General features: G+C 40.2%; 1 protein-coding gene across 5 annotated transcripts in view; it reads right to left on the bottom strand.

The window, feature by feature from the left end:
- rhbdl1 (rhomboid, veinlet-like 1 (Drosophila)) overlaps positions 1-27,159 on the bottom strand; it is a 42,425-nt gene that overhangs the window by 15,020 nt on the left and 246 nt on the right. For 3 of the 5 annotated variants that reach the window (XM_077551383.1, XM_077551385.1, XM_077551386.1), the window contains exons 2-6: positions 23,632-23,951; positions 11,216-11,374; positions 5,556-5,780; positions 4,212-4,360; positions 4,022-4,134 (exon numbers count right to left, since the gene is read on the bottom strand). In XM_077551383.1, coding sequence (XP_077407509.1) covers positions 4,022-4,134; positions 4,212-4,360; positions 5,556-5,780; positions 11,216-11,374; positions 23,632-23,670 — 685 coding nt within the window. In that variant the 5' untranslated portion in view covers positions 23,671-23,951. Of the gene's footprint in view, positions 1-4,021; positions 4,135-4,211; positions 4,361-5,555; positions 5,781-11,215; positions 11,375-23,631; positions 23,952-26,988; positions 27,108-27,159 lie in introns of those variants that run through there. The other 2 variants (XM_077551384.1, XM_077551387.1) reach the window with 2 other exon arrangements.

The raw sequence follows: 27,159 nt of genomic DNA, 5'->3' as shown, positions 1-27,159 counted from the left end.
ACGTCAAAGTCTGTTTTGGTCAATTACCCTGTCGTTTTTTTTTTTGTTTTTTTGTATTTGACAAGCAATATTTTACGAGTGCACAATTCTTAGAGTTTGAAAGACACTTAAAGTCATCACCACCCGCTTTGGAGGCGGCGGCCCATCTGTCACAGGCGCTTTTCTGTCTCATTTACGTCGCTTTTCAAAGTCGTGTTTCAAATGACGTTAAATACGGCGGCATCCATTTTGAGGTCTCTCTCATCGGGACGATAATACTGCCGTCAGCTCCATTAAAGACATTTTTTTCAGGCTGGAAGGTGAACAACTGCGAGGAGAGCAAAACGTCCATTAACATAAATCTTCAGAGAGTGGGTGGAATCGAGAAATAATGCACAACGTTCACGTTGGAATAAAAATGCGAAGGTTAAAAAAAGAGCCGGCAAAGCAAACATGGTGCATCAGCATTTAGCGGTGATGCTGCACCCCCCCCCCCCCAAAAAAAAGAAAATGATCATATCATTGGAGGACGAGTGAAGAGCGACCTGTCACATGCTCCAGCATGCTCTCGCTCTCGTCGCGTTTGCCTACGCACACACCACGCGAGTATTTTGCCATTCAACATTGATGAATCCCGTCACGGCTGCTTTTTTAAATATTTTTTTTTTGCGCTGGAGGACGTCGGCTGACCTCGGATGCTAATCACTGCCGTGCTGAAAAACACTCATTGAAATTTGGATATCAAATGTTTGTTTGTTTTTTCTCGTCAAGGTCTTCATCAAAGTTTTTTGATGCACAGGCCACTATTTTCAAATTTCCCTCAATTTGTACGAATAAGATTATTTCTTTGCTCTTTGTTAACTCATTTGCTCCCAAAAACGTATACATACGTTCTATTTTTAATGTTTTACGTGTCCCAAAGACGTATTTATACGTTTTTTATGCAGTTGTTGTTGTTTTTTATGCTAGAGCATACAGAAGGCTTTGATGCAGCCTCTCAACTGCAAAGAACAGTAGAATAAATGGTAGTTGTTACAAAAACGGCCAGCAGGTGGCAGCAGCGCAAAAGAGACCAACCAGGGTCATGTTGAAATAAACCTCATTACTCACATTTGTTCAATCAACAGCGCTTTGGCACGCCTTTTCAACGACCTCAAGACATGATTAATCAATAACCTATTTCCGCACATAACCTGACAGAAATGGAAATCCCTGCGGTCTGCCCGCCAACGCAGAAATGTAGAAGAGTCGCCAAAATGACGACGTTCCGTCTTTCGAAGGAGGCCCTTCATCTGGCGGCGGCGCGGCAGAGCCGTGAAGGATTACCGACAAGGAGCGAGGACTGAGGTCTGTCGTGAAAAATAATGACCAAAATGTTCCTGTTTCAAGCACGCGCGGCACCCAAGGACAAAATGTGCAGTTGCCAGATTTTATTTTTGGGGAGGATGTAATTTGGGGTTTTCATGAGGACCGCTTTGAAAGGAGGCCTGTGGTGCGGCGGAGGTTCAGGCACAGATTTGGACGTGCTGAACTTGCAGCATGTTGCTTTTTGTAAACATGCTTTAAAAAAAAAAGTTGCGCACACGTGTGCAAACATTATTTCTTGAAAAAATTATTTTATCAAGAGCTCATTTCTTATGTCACAAAAAGTTGACATTTTAACAGGGGTGTGTAGACTTTTTATGTCCAGCATTTAAAGAGAACCCCTTCATTTACGCACAGATTTTTGCTTACTTGTGGCAAATTGTATCAATAATAACGCATATTCAGCATAAAAATAAACATCTTTATGAAAATCGATCAGATAAACTCTTCCTCCAATTACTGAACAGCATTTACTGTCTCATGAGAAAAAAACATATTAAGACAAATAAAATTCTTACACTATAAACACTATAATTATGTTAATGAAACACAAATGATTAAATTTGTTATTTTAAAATTTAAAAAAAGGTGCAAATGTATACATTTAAAAAACTCAAAACTAGTATTGATAATTTTTTTAGCGATTATGCTGATTTTGTCATTGTGGACTGTAGTAATTGAAATTTTAATTGGATTTCAATTAATTGCACAGCCCTACCCTGCATTACTCTTGAGTGCTCCTCATCGGGGTCGCGCGCTCACGTCATCATCATCACGAGCAAAATAAAACAAAGCTACAATAAATCATAAGTCTTAAGAGAGAGAGAGAAAGAGAGAGAGAGAGAGAGAGAGTGTGTGTGTGTGTGTGTTTTCACAGAGCAGAGAAAGATTTGAGTGGTGCTAACTCAATTTTACACAAAGAAGAGAGAAGAAGAAATAAAGCATTTGGACGTTTAGTCACGTAGACAGAAGAGCCCAAATATCCCATTTACGTATTAACTCGACATGAATTAGACTCCTGCTATGCAACAGTAATCAAATGATGCTGAATTTGAGATTTTCAGCGCCCCAAATCGTTGCTGTGGGAAATGAGAAGGGCGAGAGATTTGCGCAGCGGGCTTGATGACTTGTGCAAATTCGCATTAGCGGGAGATGTGCATTGAGAAAAGCCATCCAGTGATCAGCGGCCACATTAAAAGTCCACAAATCTCCAAAGTGGCGCGCCGGAGGATGAAAGTTAATGAGGTTCCCTTCAGTGGCGGCGCCGTGACCTCGCGCGGGCACACACCGCCGCAAAAGTCCAATCTGGAGTCGGACCGCAAGTTTGTGCAAAAATTTGCGGTTGGTTTTCGTTGCAGTCGGAGACCTTTAACTTGATAAATGACAGGGAGTTGGGAAAAGTAAATTCTAAGCATTTTTTTTTTTTTTTTTTGTGGGAGGGGAGTAAAACTCTGCAAACAAAAGGACAAAAGCAAAGTAGGTCAGTGTGGATCTACTGCTGACTGGCAAAAATACAAAAAGAAAGGACCAAACGGGGAACAAAGTCAACATTCTCAGACTCGATGTTGGACCACAGTTTGTCTGACATACTTTCCGTAGCATCCCTGCAGAGCAAAAATAATGTCTTCTAAATTTTCCAAGAGTCCACTGTGACGTGCATGCACTCAGGGTCAACAACGAGGCGCTCTAAAGTGGCCACGCCCAAAGCCCAGGTCTAAGCAAAATCTGTTAAATAGGACATTAAAAAAAAAATCCATTCTGCTTACTCTTTCATCTTCTTCTGCGTGACCTCTGCACATTCATAACATAACTCCGACAACGAGGCGCTCTAAAGCAGCCACGCCAGCCAGAAGCCCAGGTCCACTCGATGGCTCTCAAGTCGGACTTGCACACACCCATTGCCTACAACGGGGCGATCTAAAGCGGACAACATCCCATTTTTCGACCCCCCTGCTTGCTCTTTCATCTTTCTCTCTGATACGCGCACACTCATGGCCAACAATGAGGCACTCTAAAGCGGCCACGCCAGTGTACTACCTGAAAGGATCTCCACAATTAAGTACTATGTGGTATTATATTATTCACCATTTCATCACGTACACAAACTCACAGCCAACAACGAGGCACAACTGCTCACTCTTTTGTCTGACTCTGAGTGGCATGCACACACTCATTGCTTAAAAACGAGGCGCTCTTAAGTGGCCACGCACAGTCTGGGAAATAGCACACACAAAAAACATTTTCCTTTCTTTTCACTCTTCCATCTTCCTCTGCATTACTTGCGCACACTCACAACACAGCTCCAACAACGAGGCGCTCTAAAGCAACCACACACAGCTGGAAGCCCAGGTCCACACGATGGCTACCAAGTTGGATTTAGCTTTTATTCAACATCTCGTCACGTGCACAAACTCACAACCAACAACGAGGCACTCTAAAACAGACAACAGCCCATCTTTCACTCTCCTGCTTGCTCTGATATGCGCACAATCATGGCCGACAATGAGGCGCTCTAAAGCGGCCATGCCAGTGGACTACCTGAAGGGATCCCCACAATTGAGTACGATGTTGTTGTCAGTCTTTTCAGGAATGATCTTCAAACACGTATTTAGAAAAACCTCTGAATTCACACATTAGAAAAGAGACAAAAAAAAGAAAAAAGAAAAGAGACACTCACCCGCCAGCACTCCCGCCATATAAAGCAGACTTATTCGTAAGACGCCGTGGACCATCTCCAAAGGGACTCCGATCATCAGCTGCAGTAAAGCGTTGAAGCCCAGCTGCTCCAAGCTGTGTAGCAAATGGACAACGTGAGGTTACAACGGTTTCAAAGAAGACGAACTTACTTGGACCTTGAGCTCACGTACCCGACGTGCATGAACATGTAGCTGAAGAAGCGCCACACTTGAGCGCGGTGGCCCGGGTGGTACACCAGGGGGCTCTTCATGAAGTCGGGCTGGTAGGTCTGCAGCACCCACTTGTTGAGCATGATGCCGTAGCACATGAACACGATGATCTGCAATCACAAATAATGATATAGGGGTGCCACAAGGCTCTGTACTCAATACGCAGTGATTCTTTTGTGTACCACTAGAGGGAGACAGACTTCCTACCTTGCAAAACAAAACTTCATTGTCAAGTAGCGTTCATTTTGTTAACGAAAACTAAAAAAATATATAAAAATAATAATAATATTTAAATAATAGCAATAGAGACCAAAATGTAAAATCTGGACTAAAATCAATAGACATTTTAGTTCATGAACAAAAACAAGACGAAAATTATATTATTTTGTAAAATCTTGTCTCTGCTAATTTGTTTTTTTATCAGAACATTTTATGTGAAATAGTTTTAGATCAGAAATGTTCAACTTAATCTGCTGACAAAAAAATACAGGTGTACAGGAAATGATTGTCCTGACTAAAACGTTGACATTTTTTGTTGACTAAATCTAGACGACTAAGATCACGTTTTATTGGACTAAAATAAGAGAAAATAAGACTAAATAAGACTAAAATATAAAAATAAGACTAAAATGCTAGACTTAAAGTCGGCTAAAAATGGACTAAATAAAAACGGGATGAGGTTGACTAACTATGATAATAAACTAACAAGCGTGATTAAAACTGGACTAAAACTGAGACTAATTAACACTATTGTCACATGACCTACCTTGTTGGTTTTGTATGAGGATCTCATTTCTCACACAAAAGAGGAAGTCATTTAGTTCCGCCAATTCCTATTCTTAGAAGAATGACTCATTGTCTGCGTGAACTGTTATTGCATTGTCATCACAGGCCATTCAGCATCATTATTACAGCACTGGGGCTTTCTTTGCTCACAATAATGAGAATTACGAGAGCAAAAAAAATAAAAATAAAGTCATATTTTTGCAATGTTTGCATATGGTGGTTTCCACAGGAGCAGGTCAATTAAAGCTTCTGTAGTGGCCCGGGTGCTTGATGACCTGGTTTAAATCAGCTGGGGGGGGGAGGAGAAGAAAAAAAAAAAATTACGAGTGAGGCTTTCAGCTCCTGACTCTGAAATGGGTTCAAAGTGCTGCATATGCAGCTCAGTGGAAAATCACACAGTCAAAGCCAGAAAATCTCTTCAGTGGGGCTGAATAACCTGAACATGAACCAGTTCCAGTTGTGGGGGCGTCTACTTGAGGAGATTTTCAGGTATCTGTATTTTACCTGACTTCTTCTCACCTGGACGATGGTGATGACGGCGATGAAGACCGGCGGCGGGCACAGGCGGTTCTGGTGGAAGTACCAGCGCCGGTCCGTCTCGCAGGGCAGGATCTCGTAGGCCACGTAGCGGACAAAGCGCTTGTAGAGACCCAGGCCCGTCTCGTCCAGCAGGATCTCCCTCTGCAGCGTGCGGCGGCCATTGGCGATGGCCCGTCGGAAACTGCTGGAGCGCTTGCTGCTCATCTGGGATTCCAAAAAATTTAATATAATTACAAACAATGGAAAAAATATGAATAAAATTACTTTATAGAAATGTAAAAAAAAAAAAACTGCAGCTGAAACAAAGCGCTCTCTCTCGTTACATAAAAATCATACATAAAACATAAGACAATTGAACGTGACAATTTTAAAACAATAGAACAGTAACAATGTTAAAAACAATATAAACACTAAATAAAACAAAAGCAGAGCCTTCTATCATCAGCATAAAAATGGAAAAAAAAAATCCATATTTTCTCAAGATGGAACCCAGGGGCAGTAAATACAAAGAGAAGAGCAAGGGGCCCTAAAATTGACCCCTGTGGAACCCCGTTAAGACCGCAGAGCCATGTGTAATGTTTAAAGTGCGCTTTAGTTTGTATCTCTAAATATTTTTGTATACATTTTTAGATAATAATTTTTTTCAAACGTGTTCAAGTCATCGTTTTAGGTATTTTAACCACTTTTTCTTGCACGTATGTTCTAAATCAGTGGTGTCCAAAGTCTAGCCCGAGGGCCATTTCTGCATGTTTTTTTAAGGGCCTGCTACATATTCTAATAAAACATTTAAAGACAAAATAGTTGAAAATGATGAATTGGAACATTCAAAATGAAAATGTAACAACATATCACACATTTATTTTTTTAGAAATTGAGCATAACACGCTGAGATGTAAATCTTTTAGTCACTGTATTTAAAAAAATGATGTATCCACTGTTCAATTGGTTTGAGCATGTTTCCGAAAACAAGGTGAAAATGGGGCTCGCTCTACCTTCCATTTTTCTGTATTTGTCCTACAGTAGGGAAAAAAAAAGTTTGGACAATATTCGAGATCTGAACATGGGCAAGATATTTTCAAAAAATAAAAAAACTAATAAAAATGCTGCCTGCTGAGATCAACTGTTCTGTTTGCTCACGGTGCCATAAATCACAGTACAAGGGGAAAAAAAGAAATGCCACCGGAGGAAAGTTGGGGAAAAGAAATCCATCACAAAAAAAAAAAAAAAACTCCCTGTCCCACATTTTGTCTTCTTTAAAGCTAAAAGCAGTATTTCCCTTTCACTTAAGATTCACCTGAAAGTCCCAAGTCAAGCATTGTCGCTAAAACAATCGCGCTCCCTGGAGGGAAAACGCCAACGAAGCAATTATTATCCCCAAATCAAACTTTGGGTGCGGTGATAAGATCTGACAAGCGGCCTCCGACGCTCACCGCGACAAAGCACCCCCCCCCCCCCCACACACACACAAAAAAAAAAACACAAAAAAGTATTTTCAACCTTGCGCTGAATGATGCTAAGTTGAAACAAGTCCAACTTTTGTCAATCCATAATCAGGTGCTTCTGCTTCTGAGTCGGTCACGCGTGTGTAGGCACAATTTCTGGTTCAATACAGCTTGCATCCATAAACGCTATGGGAAAGATTTTGACAGGAACGAGCCGCACAAAATCAAAGCAGCTGCACAGTTTTACTTTAAAAACGTGACTTCCGCAACCAACCCAGGCTTCGTAGCACCTCAATCAAGTTGTACCACATGACATATACTTCCTTGACACCAATGTTACTATTTTCAGACAGGGCTTGCGGAGTCAAAATGAGTACAGTATGAGTGTGTTGCCGTGGCGACGCAGCTTCACGCACGTTAAGTGGACATTGAGACCCTTTTAAAGTAATTACATGCGACAACGGACATGGGAGCAGCCATAAATTGAATTCGACATGACATCATGTACAACATGAACACGTGAAGAGAACAACAAGGACAATTAGCTACTAAGCTATTCGCTAGCACAATATAAAAATAATAATAATATTTAAATAATAATAATAATGCAAAAATCTAAATATACAAACATATAAATATACAAAAATACAAATAAAAATAAAGGAGAGACAAAAATGTACAATCTGGACTAAAATCAATGGACATTTTAGTTCATGAGCAAAAACAAGACGAAAATGATATGAAAATTATAGCTCGCTAGCTCCCAAGCAGGTAAAAGAGAACCATGGGAGCAAGCTAGGGAGCTAGCTAGCTAGCCAGCTAGCACCTGGGACTAAAGCTAAACTGCGGCAGGATTTTTACTTTCTGGACATGGATTTGCCACCTCTGAAAATGGGGAAATCTCGGAAAGTCCCTTTGGAATGGATGCTGAGGCCGGAAGCACAAAGATAGTAACAGCCTTAAGGGACAGCTGAATGGGCTAAATGGCGAGCAGCAGGTGTGCGCGCATACGTGTGTGTGTGTGTGTGTTAAAGAGCGAGGGGCTTTTCTTCCCTCCCTCACGGTCGCTGCATGTTGTCTATCGCACATGCTGCTCTCAGCCAGAGTCGATTGTCCTTGATGGATTAATTAGCCACAGCGCACGGTCAATACCTCCCAGCTCAATACTAATTAGCAATTACCATAACAGCCCAAAAATATTTTTAAAAGCCACGGAAGCCAGTCGCCCTGATTCTGCTCACATTTATGTAAATTTTGTTTCCAGGTGAGGCCAAGTCTTCGCTGACACAGATTACAAAGCGACTCAATGTCTAGCTGGCTAATCCTAGTATCGCACTTTTGTCTAGCTGGCTAACGCTATCGCACGTTTGTGACTCATTCGGAGAGGCGGCCTCCTCATCTTGGCCACCTGGGGGCAGTATCATACAGACATTCTATACATGGAGATGGCGTCAGTTTTATTTGTCATTCTTTGCAGAGGATAAAGAATGTATGCGTGTATCTTAGCATCAAGCAAGTGAACTTTCCTACAGGGCAGAGTTACATTTTCTTAAAATTAGTGGTCCCAAACTACCAGAGGAAATGTCAGAAAAATAAATACTTTAAGTGGAAGTCAACCTTAAACATTTCTTGACAGTCATTTGTTATATGTGACCTCACTAGTCTAAACATGACATTCTGATTAATTTGTGGAATTTGAGTTACGAAGCAAAATCCAGCCGTTTTTATCCATCTCAGTGGGCGGCCATTTTGCCACTTGATGTCGACCGAAGATGACATCACAGTTCCTCAGGGCTCAGGCAACGACCAACCACAGCTGAGTGTGCAAAGCTCAATGAGTTTTGGTCAATGTTAAGACCCTCAAAATGCTGCGTCCTTTTTTATTTTTTGGGCAATGAGTTGCCCCGATTGTCTTTTTTTTTGAAAGTTTGTCGTTAGTTGTACTCATAGCACAATATTGCTTTTATTTTCCTAAGAGGGCGTCAAAAATAAATGAATGTAAATTTGCACAAGTCTGATGCCACTGAACATTTTGAGTGGTAGAAAGTATAAAAATATTAATAAATGACTTAATTATTACACTTACAAAGCGTATCCAAATTTTGTACAAAATACCGTATAAAGGGGTAAAAAATGGCTAAGTGGTGCTCTATTAATAACCCAATATTGTCATAGAGAAACCTTTAGGTCATGACTATAAACATACATGTGAAGTTTGGAATTTTTGAGCTGTGATTGGTCGTTCGTCACCTGAGCCCTGAGCAACTGTGATGTCATCTTCAGTCGACAGCGAGTGGCAAAATGGCCGCCCCCTGAGATGGATAAAAACTGCTGGATTTCGCTGCTTAACTCATATTCCACTAACAAAATATTAACCAGAACAACATATTTAGACTAGTGGGGGTTCATAGAACATATTATTGTCAATAATTTTTTTTTTGGGGGGGGGGTTGAATTTTCCATACTTCCCCTTCCCCTAACAAGGTATTTGTACTTAGTTACTTTCCACCAGTGCTCACATGGAGAGTTGAAAACATCCCAGCCAAGTGCTCGCTCATTCCACCCTGACCCAGATACTCACGCTCTTTCTTGCCCAAATCCTTTTAAAACGAGAGCCCGCCTTTCCCCCCCCCCCCGAACTCGTGGTCACATGATCGCCTTTCATGGTTTAATCGTTCCCAAGCACAAAAGTGCACCATTTGTAGCGGATAGCCAAGTGCGGATTGCTATCAAAACGTGTCGAGAATGGAATTAGAGATGCTATACGATATTTGCCAGTCCTCTAAATATGCCCCAAAAATATATCAGAGGATGAACTGCTAACCCTTATTCACTGCCATTGACGGCTATAGACGTCAAAATGTTATTTGAACTATTTCTATTAGTTAATTTGTTTTTTCACTTTTGCTAACAAGAGTTTGAAAAACCTAGAATTTTTTTATTGTAAATTTAGAACAGATATAAAATTTGTGATTAATCGTGAGTTAAGTAGTGAAGTGATTAGCTACAATTAAAAATTTGAATCGCCTGACGCCCCTAATTTAAAAAAAAAAAAAAGGGGCATCAGACGTAATTAATCGCATGACTTCAATAGTTGACTAACAATTAATCACAATTTTATATCTGTTATAAATTTACCATACTTTTTATTTTTCTAGGTTTTCATAAAAAATGAAATGAAATGAAAAAAAAATGTTAAACTAATAGAAATAGTTCACGTGAATTTCTGACGTCTATAGTCGTCAATGGCAGTGAATGAGTTAATCGCATGACTTCAATAGTTAACTCAGGATTAACACATTCACTCGCAGCCATTTTCACTGAAGCAACCCCCTTCGCTCCCGGCTGTTTTACTGGATTTTGACTGATTTTGCAAGGCCCACAGAATATTGTGTTCTATTGCTATAAAAACCCATCAAAAGAAAGATTAGAGTCAATTCTTTCATTACGGTTATTAATCGCGCATTAAAAAAACAACAACTAGTGGCGTTAAGGAACTTTAATTACTCAAAATTAACGCACAAATTTTGACACCCCTAATTACAAGACTGTTCTATTTTACTATTTACACTAAATTAACTGACCAGTTATGAAAAAAAAAAAGCCACGTACTGTATTCTAATATAATGCAGACGTCCCACAGACACAAACGATGCGCAAAGTCCTCGTCTCAACGAGCCATCAATAAAGACAGCGGCTCTAATAAAAGAGCATCGTTTGTCACAAATTAGGGAGCGGTACTTGTAAAAGTGTCGGAAAAGTGACTGATGGCGGCAGAGAAGCGGGACGAGGCATGAATACAGGAAGGAGGGACGGAGGGACGGCGGGCAGAAGGCCACACAGACGGACTCTGCCGGTTGTTTGCTGATTACCTGCTCGGAAATGTCACGGCACTCGTGACCTCGCGCGTCGCCTTGCAATGTCAAGCCGAGAGCGGCAGCGGCATTTCAATAAGCGCTAAATAAGATAGAGCTTCGCATTCATGTTAACGGGAACAATTCTAAATACTAAAAGTCTTTTTGTTTCATATTTCCCCTTTGAAATGATTTGAAATCTGTCCCGTTGCTAACATCGCTACATCCTCCGACACTACTGAATCTGAAGACCCTGGAAAGATTAGATGGCCATGGCAACACAGACGCTGCAATCCGATTGGACCAAAACAAACAAACAAAAAAATCCGCCATCTCCACTCACCAGCTCGATGAGCTCCTGGTAACACACTTGGCCGTCCTCATTGCTCTGGACCAGCGCTAACAGCATGTCCAGTTTGGACGGGTCCAGCTGCAGCTCATGGTGCTCCACCAGGCTGGTGAAGTTCTCCACTGCGATGAAACCGGTGTTGTCTGGATCCAGCTGGAGAAAAAAAAAAAAATATATATATATTTTTTAAAGCACAGCCACCATTAGACACTTTTTACTGAACAACTGAACAAAAAAACGACAACACACGCAGGGAGCTGCTGTAAGCCACAACTGACGCCCAGACACTCACGCTAAACCATAACCAAACAAAACATGACATCACTTACATGGCCACGCCCCTCAAAGGCACAAATGCAACACTATCGCTGCATGTTGCGATCACATTTCTTGCGCCCGAATCACTAGATTGTGCGTGTATTTATTTATTATGGGTGTCATAATTAGTGCATTAATTTTGAATTAATTTAAAATTACAATTTTTTTTCAAACGCACAATTAATGACCGCCCCTTACTTGGAAAGCCATACTGGGGGAATTCCAGTTGCAACATTACATACATTTAATAATAATGCATTTATTTGTGGAGACTGGGGTCAAGTTGTATTTTACCATTTTTAAAAAATGTGCAGAACGATATAGTCTGCGCGGTTTCCATAATCGCCAGTCACTCGGTGAGACCGGCGGCTCGGCGGGTTATTTAACTCCTGATGCCTGTGTGCCCTCGGAGTAATTGATTCAAGTGGGCGGGTGCCATAAAAGAGGCTATGAGTGTGCTTGTCGAAAATAGCGCCCCCGCTTTAAAATGGTCTCAAAGGTAGGGTGTGGATAGAATTTAAAAAAAAAAAAATATTTGTAAATTCTCCTTTGTAATGCGTTATAAAATCTGTTGTTAAACTTTACATGTTGCTCATTTTGATATATGACACCAATAAGTTAATCATTTAAGAAAAAGGTCCAAATCGACTACTATCTAGCAGTGACTTCACTTCCTTTTCAGTCTTGGAAAAAAAATGCCTGAGGACGAACCCGCACGCTCGGTGGGAAGCGCCTCCTTTTTTTTTTTGGGCGCGAGCTTCTCATTAAGGTTTCCCGTCGTCAGCCTGACGTTGGCCTGAGGACGAGCGGGTTTTCAGACGTTGCGTCAGGGTGAAGTCAGCGGAGGTGCGGCGCTTGTTCATTCCGTCACCACAACGCCTTGGAACACTTTTTTGGACCGTCTTTAGCGTCTCTGCATTAGGAGGACGCTGCTAGCTAGCAAATTTGACCCACGCAGGAGATGCTGCATTTTAAATGTGGCTGAGATGAAACTTTATTATTCAATTGTGTTTAGCATAATGCTAACAAGCGATAATGAATAGTATTTATGTCCCGGATATTTGTAGGTGTGACCGTCTTCGTGTGTATTAACTCATTCACTGCCATTGACGCCTATAGACGTCAAAAATTCATTTGAACTAATTAATTTAACATTTTTTTCCACATTTGTTTACAAGAGTATGAAAGCCTAGAAAAAAATGTATTGCACATTTAGAACAGATATAAAAAAAAAATATTAATCGTGAGTTAACTAGTAAAGTCATGCGATTAATTAAAGTTAAAAAATGATCACCTGTCGCCCTAATTTTTAATAATCTTTTTTTTTTAATTGTGAGTTAACTAGTGAAGTCAGGCGATTAATTATAATTTAAAAAAAATATCACCTGTCGCCCCTAATTTTTAATAATCTTTTTTTAAAATTGTGAGTTAACTAGTGAAGTCAGGCGATTAATTATAATTAAAAAAAAATATCACCTGACGCCCCTAATTTTTAATAATCTTTTTTTTTTATAATTTTTTATTTATTTATTTATTTATTTATTTTTTAATTGTAATTAACCGCCTGACTTCACAATTAATTTTTTTTAAAAAAAAATATCACCTGACGCCCTTAATTTTTAATAATCTTTTTTTAAAATTGTGAGTTAACTGGTGAAGTCAGGCAATTAATTACAATTTTAAAAAAAATTATCACCTGACGCCCCTAATTTTTTATAATCTTTTCTTCTTAAAAAAAGATTTTAAAAAGATTAAAGATTAGGGGTGTCAGGCGATTAAAATTTGTCATCGTAATTAATCGCATGACTTTACTAGTTAACTCACGATTTTATATCTGTTCTAAATATCACCAAAAAAAGTTCTAAGTTTTCACACTCTTGTTAACAAAAGTGGAAATTAATGTTAAACTAATATAAATAGCCGTCAATGGCAGTGAATGAGTTAAGGGCATATATTATGTTGCCCCCTGGTGGCCAAGGCGTGTACGCCAGAAGGAGCAGCACAATGTCAAATTATTTACATTGCATTTAACTGTCTTTACCGAGTGCTTTAAAACAATAAATTGTGCTATTTTTTTTTTTTTATATTTCAAGCCACCACTGCATTCTTTCACATCGTATCTAATCAAGCGAACAAGCAAGCGAGAAGACACATTAGCATTTAGCTTGTTCAAGCTTTGCACTCACGACATTTACGCCGGCACTAAAACATGACAGCTGTTGCCTGGTAACCCATTATACCATTTCTTCTTTTCGTATAATATGCAGTCTCCGTAATGTATTCATATTTTCCAGGAAGTGTTTATTCACCGGAGAGCGCCGCACTAGCGGCGGCAAGTAATGGACTCGTCTAAAAGGCGGCTTTTTTCATGCAGCTGCTGCTGGTAATAAGTTGATTTGTATTCATAACACTAGACACACAACTTAAGTAACTCAGACAATGAACAGATACTGGATACAAACACTCCCTGTTGCCATATTTTCTCCCAATGTCATGCGTTTTTGTGCGCAAGGGCGACGACACCCGTGCGCCGCTATCACCCTCTCAGCACGCCACATTGATTGGCTGCAATCGAAAAAGCAAAACGCACATCCGCAAGGCGAAAAACAAACAAACATAAAATACAAAACAAGGAATGGGGGAAAAAAAAAAAAAAAAAAGCAGCCAATAAGATAATCCTTTTAAGTGTGGATTCTATGCCCGTTTGTTAGAACATGGTTCCCTCCAGGCAACTTAGTCAGCCCTGCTGATGTTTCGGGTGCCCACCAGGGACAAGAAAAATGGACAGCGGGGGGAAAAAGAAAGAAAAATGCACTGACTGTAACCCCAATATGAACATAAAAAAATAAACTGATTTGAAAGATGAGCAACCAAATTTCCGCTCCTTATCAACGATCGCTTGTAATGATTTCATTACACCCCCCCCCCCCCCCCCAGGATGAAGACAATATTTCACAAATTCACATCCGCAACTCTCCTCCGCGACTATAGTGTCATTTGTCTATGAAATTGTTAAGTACGCCATCTGATAATGAGGGCGCCACTGACACCTTCTGCAGTGGATGTGCAATTACACCTGATTGTAATTCTATTTTCTTCTGAAAAAAAAAAAAAAACATGTTCCCTGAGGTCAAGGAGTGACCTCCCCCCCCCCCCACTCCCGCTCTGTTCTCATTTTTTTTTAAAATTTTTTTAATTATATGACACTCATTTGTACTTACCACTTTCCACAAGCATTTTCATTTCTCCAATTTATATTTCACAATTGTATCATCTATTTTGAGGACTATTTCACAAAAGTTACTGTTGTGAACACTTTTTACATTAGGGCACATTATTCAGATTTCAGATGCCTGGGGCCGGTGGCCCCCACAACACCCCTTTATGCATGCCACTGCGTGACAGGTTTAGTGCCTCGTTGTCTGCTGTGAGTGCTTGCATGTGATGCAGAGAAAGGCGGAATCGGGAGGAGGGCGTTAACCAACCAAAAACTTGACAGCTACTATACTGTATGTAAACAGGCACTCTGGGCCACTTTTAGAGTGCCTCGTTGTTGCACCTTCTAATGCTTTTAGCATTTATATCAATTACTAGCTTCTAGCAATTGCTTAACATATCTTTTAAAAAAACTAATGGTTAAGAAAAAAAACAATGAAACAAATGTTGTACAGACTGTTGAAAATATTTGACGCTTTACTCATGGCCAACTGTTGTTCCAAATCTTGCAGGATGTGTCACCAAATGTCTGTTTGCTAGCAACTTAAAGGCTGCTAAAATGTCAGCATATTTCTGCAGCTCCCAAGTATCCAAACACACACACACGCACACACACGCACACACACACAAAGAGGATGACGGCGGACATGAAAAGAGACAGTGAGAACCCGAACGCCTCGTGGCTGGCTCTTAGTCTGGCAGCCGGCTCGCCATTGAGACGAGAGGGACGGCAACGTGATGTGGCTGCCGGTTTGACTAAAAGGGAGAGCAGGGAGGCCTGCGACGATTGTCAGCGTCCGTATGTCAGCGCATCGCCAGACGCACAAGCATCTGCTCGCGTTTATGCCGAGCAAGCGCAAATGTGACAGACGTTTTTCCTCTGTTAATGGCGGCAAACTTTTTCTGTAAAGCCATAAAGTGCCACAAGATGGCACCAAAGCCTTATCTAAATAGGAAAGTAGTACATTTGGTTCAAGGAAGCTGCGACTCGTTTAACGCTGTGACCTTTTAATTTTGCTGACGCTCTCGGATCTACACTTTGCTGTCGTCTGCACCCTTTGCGGAAACCAGTTCAAACCAGTTAAGAGGGTGGAGTCACGCAAAGAGAATTTTCTTTGCAGAGGATGAAGAACACATACCTGTGAGTATTGTTATATTGTCGGTTGCATGTGTTGCTTTGCTGAAAGGGTTATCATAACACGTCTATGGCCTTTTGCATTGCGTGTTAGCATCAAGCTAGCATATGACAAATTGCTATTTGTAAGCCCTTTATTTTAAGGGTAATTCTGTAAAATGAGCTTGAAAGTCAGTAATCATAGTTTGGACACATGTTATGGTTAACATTTTTTGGTCGGGGCTCATCTAATTATTGTCATTATTATTTTTGCTCCCTACTAGCTGTGCTTGGTCCCTATGATTACTGTACGCGGTTCCATTCATGGTGGATGCTTGTGTGACCTTGCACAGGAAGAAGAGCGCACACAGGGGAGCGGCCGCCGAGGAAAGAAGGGGGCGGAGGAGCGTTCCTTGCAGCCAATTAGGACCATCAATTAGCAAAACGAGCTACACGGAGACAAATTAGCGAGCGGGCCTGGCAGGTTGACGCACGACGAACGAGACGAGGGGGAGAATGAGGGGGGGGGGGGGCATACTGAGGGAGCTAACCAACAGCGACGATGGCGACACTTTGACAAGCCGCACACGTTGCCATGGTTACCAGCGTGTCCTCCCTCATTCCGCTCCCCCTCCCTCGTTCCCTTCCGTCCGTCCGTCCGTCCGTCCTGAAATATTGGCGTTTGAGAAGCAACGGGGGAGCTGGCGGGAAGACATGATGCAAAGAATACAGATGAACGGGAAGACACCAGCAGATGGCAGTGTTCCGACACGGGTTAGCAAACTCGTGGCCTGGGGGCCAGATCTGGCACCCTGGATATTTTTAGCGAACCCACTCAAGATCATATATTTAAATCTGAAAACAGTATACAGAACACTGGCTTAAATAAAACGAGCAATATATTACTTAATTTAAGATGAATCAAAAAGACATTAGAAGTCAAAATGAGGGTATTTCCTCTTTTTGGTGAAACTTACTCCTAACCAGTAATACAATATCATCCTATTTGTTGGGGTTTTATATTTCTGTAGCCTACTGTATATTTTATGATTCCTGCTAAATCTGGTGCCAGCATCTTTTCGTGTCGTTGTTATTCATTAATATTTGTTGTATGTTTTTTTTCTTTAAAATGGTTAATTAAAATGCATTCATTCATTCATCACAAATAACTGAATAGGTGATTTAAAGTAAATATTGCCATAAGATAAATTTTAAAAAAGCAACAATAAAATTCACATAAAATAATAAAAAGTTTGTTTAAATTTTTTGGGGTCTAAAAGGTGTCAATTAAAATGTTTTTTTTTTACTCATTGTCTGTTAATTGATTTATTGTAAATATTATATTAGTAAAGTAAAAAAGTACATGTCGTTTCTTTTTGTTGTAAATATTTTATAATCATTTTTTCATTTACATTAAAAATCTACATTCATTTACATTGAAACACTTCTTTGATTATTCACCATTTTCCAAATCAAATGCGACCCCTGAGTCAGTCAATCTGATTTTACGGCTATATTTATTCATTTTGCGTGCGGCCGCATCAAAGGCCGCGCTGCCGTCCAATGTCGGCGTCACATTGAGCCAGACAAAGGACGCCACAGCCAAAAGGCCCTGAACAAGCAGCCCGCATTCACCTCCCTGCTCGCGTCTTGTGTGGCGCTTGCAAAAAAAGTGGCAGCCTGCCGACCGGCCGGGCATGTCGCGGACCCGCGTGAAAACAGCCACAAATGTCAGACGTGAGACCGGACGGTGCCGATTAGACTTTTAAAGGGCAAGGAAACGTAACTGAATGAGTAAACTTCAATCTCCATCTTTGACTCAACTTGGTAACCCATAAATAAGTCAACTCAAAAAGTGTACCTATTTTTAGCACACCCTGTATAATAAATGCCGGACTTTTGAAAGTTATTCAAGCAAAAGAAAGTATTGTTATTACACAATTTCACTTCCAAGTGCCCTAAAGCAGTTACAATCTTTCATCAAAATGGAGATACTTCTCATAATCAATAACACAAATAATCATTCTTTAATTGCACTCCTGAGTCTCCACAACTGCAAAATATTGGCAACTTTAACACAAATTTTTACTACTAATCTCAAAAGCTATAAACTGACAAAGAAATTATGTCAAAATTTGGATTATGAATGTAGACTGCATTACCACACAAACATAAGAGAATCATTATTTGAGTCCCACAGTGGGCAAAAGTTACAATTACAAAGACGGGGGATTGTTAAAAAATAATAGAATAGCACATAGTCGAGTCATAAAGGCAAAAAGAGCAGAAAATATTAGACAAAGTCCCCCATCTCATTAATTCAGCGCAAAGCAGGTGGCATTAAGCGGCTAATGCAGTCAACTCCCGTTTATTCGCTGAGGAAATATTCTAGACATTATCACGGAAAAGGAACGGAAATGCCGTTAATACATTCCAACAACCCGTAAAAACACCATCAAAAGTTTTGTAATGGTTTTTTTTTTTTTTACTGTAAAAAAAAAAAATGGCACTCTGGAGTAGTGGACATTATAAAAACATAATGGAATCAATGTAACCAGATGTCCAATTTTGTCCGGGACAGTCCCGGTCCGAGTTTTTGAGCCTTGGGTCCCGCATCCCAGGGGATTTCGCCAACTTATTGTTTCGTCCCAATATTACGCAAATAAAAATATAAACCGATCTTTTCCACCGGTTTCATGTCCCTCCTCAGAGGTCTGAAAAAGTCAGCCACTGTCCTCTTCTGCGGAGATGACGAATGAGATTTTCATTTTTATTTCAGAGGACTACTTAATTTGCAGTTATCAGCAACCCGTTTGTATTATTTCACAGATATTGTTCAATGTTTCCCAATAAAATAAAGATTGGAAGTCTGAAGGTGTATGCTGCTTGTTATAAAAAAAATAAAATAAAAAAAATCAAGATCGGAAACATCGGGATTGGCAGGTCCGACATTTTAATAGATCGGAGATCGGTGACCGGCCAGAAAATTGTGATCAGTGCACCCCTGATTAAAAAAACAAACTAGTTCTTACTTTTGTGATCAAAAGCAATGTTTTGAATCTCAATTGGGCTGTTTTGGCAATAGTTTTCAAATCAACAAAAATGATAGTAACTTTTGATCAATTCATATCAATTTCACACTTAATTTTACCATTTATTTTAAGTGTGAAATTGAATTTTTTTTTTTTGTTACTACCGAAGCGATGTAAGCCCCACTTCTTTCCGGCCAAATCCCGCCCACTTCCGGTTTAGGCCACGCCCCCTCCGAGTATAGATCGATCATTTAGATAGTTGAACAGACACAGATACAGGTGTACTCACTCGCTCATCCCTGGTGTTTTGTATTACATGTTAGCATTAAGCTAGCAGACTTTTGTCAAAGCTTGGTTGAACACCACAATGTTTAATTCAAATTTGTTTTGTTTACTTTGAACGCTTTACTTTGAAATATTCCGCTGGGAGTGTCAAACAGCTTGAAGCCTCTTTTTTTTTTTTTTTTCAAAGAACTGCTTACTTTGTGTGGCATTTGCAGACACAAAGCACATTTGCAAGGCGCCAGATAATCCATTTGAATGCCCCCCCCCCCCCCACTCCCTACCGGCAATAAGTCCGCCACTCCGGCTAAGGACGTGACGATATCTGCCACTCTCGTCAATGCAAAGTGATAGCTGCGAGCTCCTCGCCGCTTCTTCCCCTCTACCGGAAGGGAGACCCGAGGAATTGTCTTTGATGCAAACAATCCAACTGCATTTGCCGGCGCTTAAACGCCGCGCAAACAGCCGGCGGCGGCGGCGGCGTTCAAATGCAGCTCAATGCAAATTAGCGTCAGAGGATGATGAAAGGGGACAGCGTGTAAGAGCCTCATTCTTTCTGCCTGACATAAATGTGTCAAAATAGTATTCACAGCGCTCACGCCAGATCGTATAAATAACCTTAATAAAATAACCACATGACAGGTGGAGGTGATACCCAGCACACACACGCACACACTCTCACTTTGAGACGCCGGCCGGGTGCCTTCTCCGCCGCAATGGAGACGATCAGAAGGTGCGACGTACGACAGCGGCGTATGTCGGGAATAGCCCGAGCTCAGCATTGCGTTGCGACCTCCCGCCGACAAAGACTTATAAAGTCACTCATGTTGCCACTTCGGAACTCTCAATCTTCCTCTTTGTCTCTCTCTCTCTCTCTACCCCTGCAGCATTTTCACAGGGTTCACTGTGACAAAGGTGCAATATATTTTACACCTGCAGTGTCATCCCCCTCCCCTATAGAAAAACTCCCCATAATCATTTACAGAAATTCGAGTGATTAAAACACTAACCTTACAAAAAAACATATATATATATTTTTTCTAAACATTGAAAACAAATCCACCTGGATCCACTTGGCCACCTGGGGGCAGTATATCACATATATACAAATAGAAACAGCCGGTCACAACTCCTCAGTAAGCTGAGCTAATATTAGTCAATTCTCACAGAGGATAAAGAATAAATTCCTGTGAGTAGCCGTGCAACGATAAATCGGTTAATCGAGAACTAGTAGCTCATCTAAATAAACAATAATTATTTTTGTTTATCGATTAATCGTGTAGATATTTGTCATTAAAAATTGTCCAAATGGTCGGAATTTCAGCTCCTCAGCATGAAATATTCTCCAATTTCTGTAGTCCTCAATAAAAACAGACAGTTTTGAAGCTAAATAAAGCAATCACTTTTACTTTGGAAATTTTTTTTCAACATTTTGGCCTCTTTCCCTCACATTACAGACCAAACCAGTAACTTAACTCATTTGCTCTCCAAAACATATTATATAAATATAAATATTACCATGGTCCCAAAAACATATTAATACGTTTATGTTTTTTTTTTTATGCTAGAGTATACAGAAGGCTTTGATGCAGCCTCTGAACTGAAGAGAATGCTTGAAGCAATGGTAGTTATTACAAAAACGGCCAGCAGGTGGCAGCAGAGTATAAGAGATCAATCAGGGCCATGTTGCAAAGGGCTCTTTTTTTTTTTTTAATACTATATTCTTCAAAAAATACATCTTTTAGCTTTGCAAATTTAATTCTTTTGATACGCTTTTCGTGCAGCGTCATCAAATTTATGTGATCTGTCACGACCATATCATAGCTTTGAATTAGCTCAAAGCTAAAGTAGGAGGAGTAATTGCTTTAGCATGTTTATTTTATGAACCGCCTTTGGACACACGGAGATTACAGTTTCAATGAAACAAGATAATTTATTTCCCCGACACCCGAGCTACGGCTGACGGACCCCAATTGGAGGACCATTTCCATAAAGTGGCATCTAAATTTGACTGATAGAGCGACAAAGTAAGTTAGCATATTTTACAGAGTGCACTGCATAGGACAACACCAAAGATGCAATTAAAGCTTCTGACCCCCAACCACCGCAAGGGGCCTGATTCAATTCCTGCAGTGGGGGGAAGATAAATAACTATGAAGCATAAGGCAACGCTCATAAATTTGCGATGAGGGGTGTGCGAGCAATTGGATAAAAAAAAAAAGAAAAAGCATCTAGGGTCAGAAATCAGTGGTCCGATATGGAGTCAAACGCGGTTTAAATTTGATTTCTGAATTAAACACCACCGCACGGAGTCCCGACGGTGGAAAAAGCTTGTCGTCAGCCCCTTTTTTTTTTTTTTTTTTTTTTTTGATTGATTCGGTCCTGACTTGAGCATAATGGTGACTGCGGTGTGTTTAAGTGTGGCCTTGCACACGGTACAGTCTATGGACACACACACACACCGGCCACATAAACACAGCGATCAATAGCGGTGATCTCAAGCCTGAGGAGCTTCATTGAAAAGTCACTCATTGATGAGTCGGCGTAGCGGATACGTTGAAGAGAAGCTCGCTTTAGGGCCACATACGTGGGATCATTACACTTAAAGCAAGCAGTCGGCAGGTCGTTTTTTTTGGTGCCTGGTCATTTAATAATAACAAATCTAGACCAAAACAAATAATCAATATGTATCGAATTACATGACAAATGTTTTTTTTTTCCATTAAATAATAAATATAATAATTCACCGGAGAGGCCAATTATTAAAAATACTGTGGTGCCTTGATACTTTTTTTTTTTTTTTTTTTAATACTTTAGACCATGTTTCAGAACTGTCAAATCATCGTTCCCCATGGAAAAAAATGGAAATGCAGTTACACCGATTCTACATTTTGGATTTTTGTTGTGGAAAACATTTATTTGCGGTGTATCCCTGTTTTGTTTTGTTTTAATACATTTTTGGGGGGGGTTCAAAAAAAAAATGCTCCAGTGTACCACCTCCTCCAATAGCTACATTTATAATCTGTCAATTATACACAGATTTTTGCTAATCATACGCTGGCCCAATCAGAGGATGGAAATCTGCTGCAATATTGTGGGCCAGATAGCTGGCTATGTGAGGATTAATATTGAAATCTTTATTGACTAAAAAAAAAAATGTTTTTTAATTTTTTGAAAAAATTAAAAATGAAGGGAAAAAACTGTTTCATTGCGAATATAATTTGAATTACTTGGGCCGTACTAATTCTGAAGGCCCAGGGAAGATTAGACTGACATGGCAACACAGAGGTTGAAATCTGATTGGACAAAAAAAAAACATCTAAAATCCACATACACAGACTGTAAGCAAAGTTAATGTTTTTTTGTTTTTGTTTTTAATGACACAAATAGACTGTTGAGAATAAATTAACGTGATTTAAGTTGTGAAAACTCACAATATCGGTTCTAGTCCTAAAGGTCACATTCTTATACACTAAAATTACCCAATGATGACGATTGACCTTGCGTTGTGCAAAAAAAAAAATAAAAAAAATCCTTCCCCAAACTGTTCACGCAAAGTTGGAAGCAAAGTTCTCCTAAATGTCTGAAAATTCTGCTCAATGAAAAACCAACGAAGCGACAAAGCCCACATGGACTTTTCATCATTGACTTATCACCAGTCAGTCGCCATTACTCCAGCAAATGACTCACAAGCGTGACCACGAGCATCCTCTTGCTCCGCCCACATGGTCTTCCTCTGCTTGCTACAAACACACATTCATTAAAAAAAAAAAAAAAAAATTGTGTGTGTGCATGACTACACACACACACACACGTAGACAGGCAGACACACCTCTCCCTGAAGTTCTTGATCCTGCTGATGAGGGTGTCTGTGATGCGCCAATCAACTTTGACCCCCCCACAACCCTGCGGCAGTAAATCGATTCCCCCCATTTTGAAGGGAACGGCTGCACAATTCCGTCTGTCAATCAAGCGGGAGCCTCATTTGGTAGCGGCGGTCAAAGACAGAACAGCCCACAAACGCGGGGTCGGGTTCAGGTTTTCGGGTCGAAGAAACGGCAATCTGATTGGACAGCAAAAACAATGGTAGCCCCCCCCCCTTGCAGGTTTTTTTTTTTTCCCCCTCCAAAGAGAAGTCGCCCGGCCGATAAAGACTTCCCTTCAAAATAACAATCACAAGCGACAAGCATCATTTTCTCAACACTTCCCTGCATCCATATCGCTCGCTGTCAGGTAACCATGCCCCCCCCCCCCCCACCTCCACCCCTCCGCGCTCTGACCTCACAGCATCGGGACCCACATGGCTCCATGATGTACCCCCCCCCCCCCCCCAACACCTTCAATCAGCTCTACCCGTGGTGATTGATCAACGCCGAGGATCGACGAGCGAGGTGTCAGCCCCGCTGGCAGCCCCGTAACCATAGCGACCGCCGCCGCTTCTCGCTTACCTGCTCTTGTATGAGCTGAAAAAAGGAGCTTCTATCCATATACTGGCCAGGGTGGTGAGAGGAGCCGCCGAGGACAAGGGCATAAGGAGGAAGCGGCGACAAGAGGCGGCGACGACGCTGATGCTGAGGATGGGAAAAGGATGGAGGCAGATTTTGCCGGCGCTTGCAGACTCAATTGTAGTTCCCGCTTCCGTTTTCCGTGCAGGAGGCTCAAGCCAGCTTCAGCAGGCGCCCCGACGCAGCTCTCATTCACTCTCCTCCGCCTCCTCGCTCGCCTCTAGCCCATCGCACTGACTGCTCCTGCCTCTCTCTTCCCTCTCCTAACACACACACACACACATCAAACACACACACACACACATACGCCGCATCATTACATGCATACCAATGAGCCCGGGGAAGGAGGTGGCCTCGCTCTTCCAATGGCAAACGGAGAAGGAGTGGCGAGTTTGGCGTCTCGGGGAGGGAGAAGGGGGTGGGCTCCACTGCGGCTTACTACCGACGGACGACGCATACGCACGCGCCTGCCGCGCGCGCACATGCAGACAAACACGGTCATTTTCCCACATGCACACGCATGGTTTGGTAGAATCCTCCAAAGCGTGGTTGTTAGGCTTGCAGATGGATTCCTCCATTAACACCACATAACATGACACTAGAACGAGGATGGAGGCAGCTAATTATAAACACTGGAAACATTAAGGCACTAAATGCACTGCTGAGCATATTGCCGCAAACGCTTTGCTTGTTTGGATGGCTCATTGACCATTAAAGGCACTCATTTGGCGGGGGGGTTAATAGTCCGCTCACAAATTGACGAGAACATTTTTGGAATATTTGCGACATTATAATGTGGCAATTTGTGAGGAAAAAAAAACTCACAAATTTACAAGAAAAAAATCAAATATTTGCAACATTATAAAGTGTCAATTTTCGGACAAAAATTCACGAGAAAAAAAGTCAAATATTTGCAACATTATAACGTGGCAAATTTGCGAGAGAAAAAAATCACAAATTTGCAAGAAAAAAGTCAAATATTTGCAACATTATAACATGGCAAATTTGCGAGAAAAAAACAACACAAATTTGCAAGAAAAAAGTAAAATATTTGCAACATTATAAAGTGTCAATTTTAAGGTAAAAAGTCACAAACAATCACAAGTAAAAACTCAAATATTTGCAACCTTTTATAGTGGCAATTTGTGATAAAAAACTAATAAATTTACAACAATTAAAAATATATATATTTGCAACATTATAAAGTGTCAATTTTCGGGCAAAAACTCAAAAAAATTTACAAGAAAAAAGTCAAATATTTGCAACATTATAACGTGGCACATTTGCGAGAAAAAAAATCACAAATTTGCAAGAAAAAAGTAAAATATTTGCAACATTATAAAGTGTCAATTTTAAGGCAAAAAGTCACAAACAATCACAATTAAAAACTCAAATATTTGCAACCTTTTATAGCGGCAATTTGCGAGAAAAAAACTCATAAATTTACAACAATTAAAAAAATATATATTTGCAACATTATAAAGTGTCAATTTTCGGGCAAAAACTCACAAAAATTCACGAGAAAAAAGTCAAATATTTGCGACATTATAAAGTGGCAAAGTTGCGAGAAAAAACTCACAAATTAACAAGAAAAAAGTCAAATATTTGCAACATTATAACATGGCAAATTTGCGAGAAAAAAAAAACACAAATTTGCAAGAAAAAAGTAAAATACTTGCAACATTATAAAGTGTCAATTTTAAGGCAAAAAGTCACAAACAATCACAAGTAAAAACTCAAATATTTGCAACCTTTTATAGTGGCAATTTGCGAGAAAAAAACTCATAAATTTACAACAATTAAAAATATATATATTTGCAACATTATAAAGTGGCAATTTTCGGGCAAAAACTCACAAAAATTCACGAGAAAAAAGTCAAATATTTGCAACATTATAAAATGGCAAAGTTGCGAGAAAAAAACTCACAAATTTACAAGAAAAAAGTCAAATATTTGCAACATTATAACGTGGCAAATTTGCGAGAAAAAAAAATCACAAATTTGCAAGAAAAAAGTAAAATATTTGCATCATTATAAAGTGTAAATTTTAAGGCAAAAAGTCACAAACAATCACAAATAAACTCAAATATTTGCAACCTTTTATAGTGGCAATTTGCGAGAAAAAACTCATTAATTTACAAGAATTAAAAATGTATATATTTGCAACATTATAACGTGTCAATTTTCGGGCAAAAACTCACAAATTTACAAGAAAAAAAACTTGAATATTTGCAACATTACAAAGTTGCAATTTGTGAGAAAAAACTCACAAATTTACAAAAAAAAAAGTCCAATATTTGCGACATCATAAAGCGGCAAATTTGCGTGAAAACAAAAACCTCACAAATGTACGCAATTTAAAAATATATATAATTGGGACATTGTAATGTGGCCATTTTGTTTGACAACAAAAACCTCACAAATTTACAAGAAGAGAAATTGTGAGTTTGCAACTTGCTACATCGTTCTCAGTCTTTTCACATGTTTTGAGCAATTATCTTCAAACATATAGAATGTATTTAATAACAAATCTCAAAATTCCTTTCATGCATGATAAGTACAGCATAAGGACTGAAGACGATGGGACAATCCTGCATTAACAGCCCACTTAAAAGGCAGAGCGGTCTCTTTTTGCGGCAGCCTGCAGGACACTTTTCTCCTCAGGATGAATCCAAGGAGGAGGGAGGCGCGGCGCGGCGGTGAAGACGAGGACGTAAATCCCAAACCGTAAAACAAGGAAGGCCCCGAAGACACCGTCAGGGTTGTGACACGATCATGACATCCGCAGAGATTACAATGACAAACTATTTCTTGTCTCCTCCACGCTTTCCTTTTGTTAGATTTACCGCCAACTCGCAAGTCTTGGCTCAGAGATAAACACAACCTCGGCCTGTTTGAGGACCAGAACTGTAGCACACGTTTGGCCCGCCATCTTGCTATTTTATATGCCCTAGTTGTGAGGAAACGTAATTACAGTCATGTGTCCAGTGGTTTGGGTCGGATGGAGGCAATTCCAGCCTCTGATTATGCTTCTACTTTGTAGTACTTCAGTGATTCTCAAACATTTTTACACCAAGTACCACCTGGAAAATTCTTAGCTCTACAATCGAGACCAACATTAAAATACGAAATTATTAAAGTGCAATATATTAAAATGAGAAAAGCTCATCTTTTCCAAATCATACACAGTAGATGCCCATTTACTAATTAATGAGCCATTTTACATTTTATTTTTATGAGGAATAACAGCATTGGGACAGTAATAGCAGTTCGCGGCTCATAAGAAAAACTTTGCCTTACCACCTCAACGTTTGCAATTATTCTTGCAGCCAATATTATAATTCAAGCGTCGGTTGAAATAATGGAGCTTTACTGGTGGTCTGAAGTTTACTTTTAATTCTCCTTTCCTTTGTTTTACACACAAATATCTTACTCCGTAAGAGCTGGAAAATAAAACAAAAATGGCGCCGT

The sequence above is a fragment of the Vanacampus margaritifer genome, chromosome 18, assembly GCF_051991255.1.
Source record: "Vanacampus margaritifer isolate UIUO_Vmar chromosome 18, RoL_Vmar_1.0, whole genome shotgun sequence".
Classification (NCBI taxonomy): Eukaryota; Metazoa; Chordata; class Actinopteri; order Syngnathiformes; family Syngnathidae; genus Vanacampus; species Vanacampus margaritifer.
This window is presented reverse-complemented; position numbering and strand designations above follow the sequence as displayed.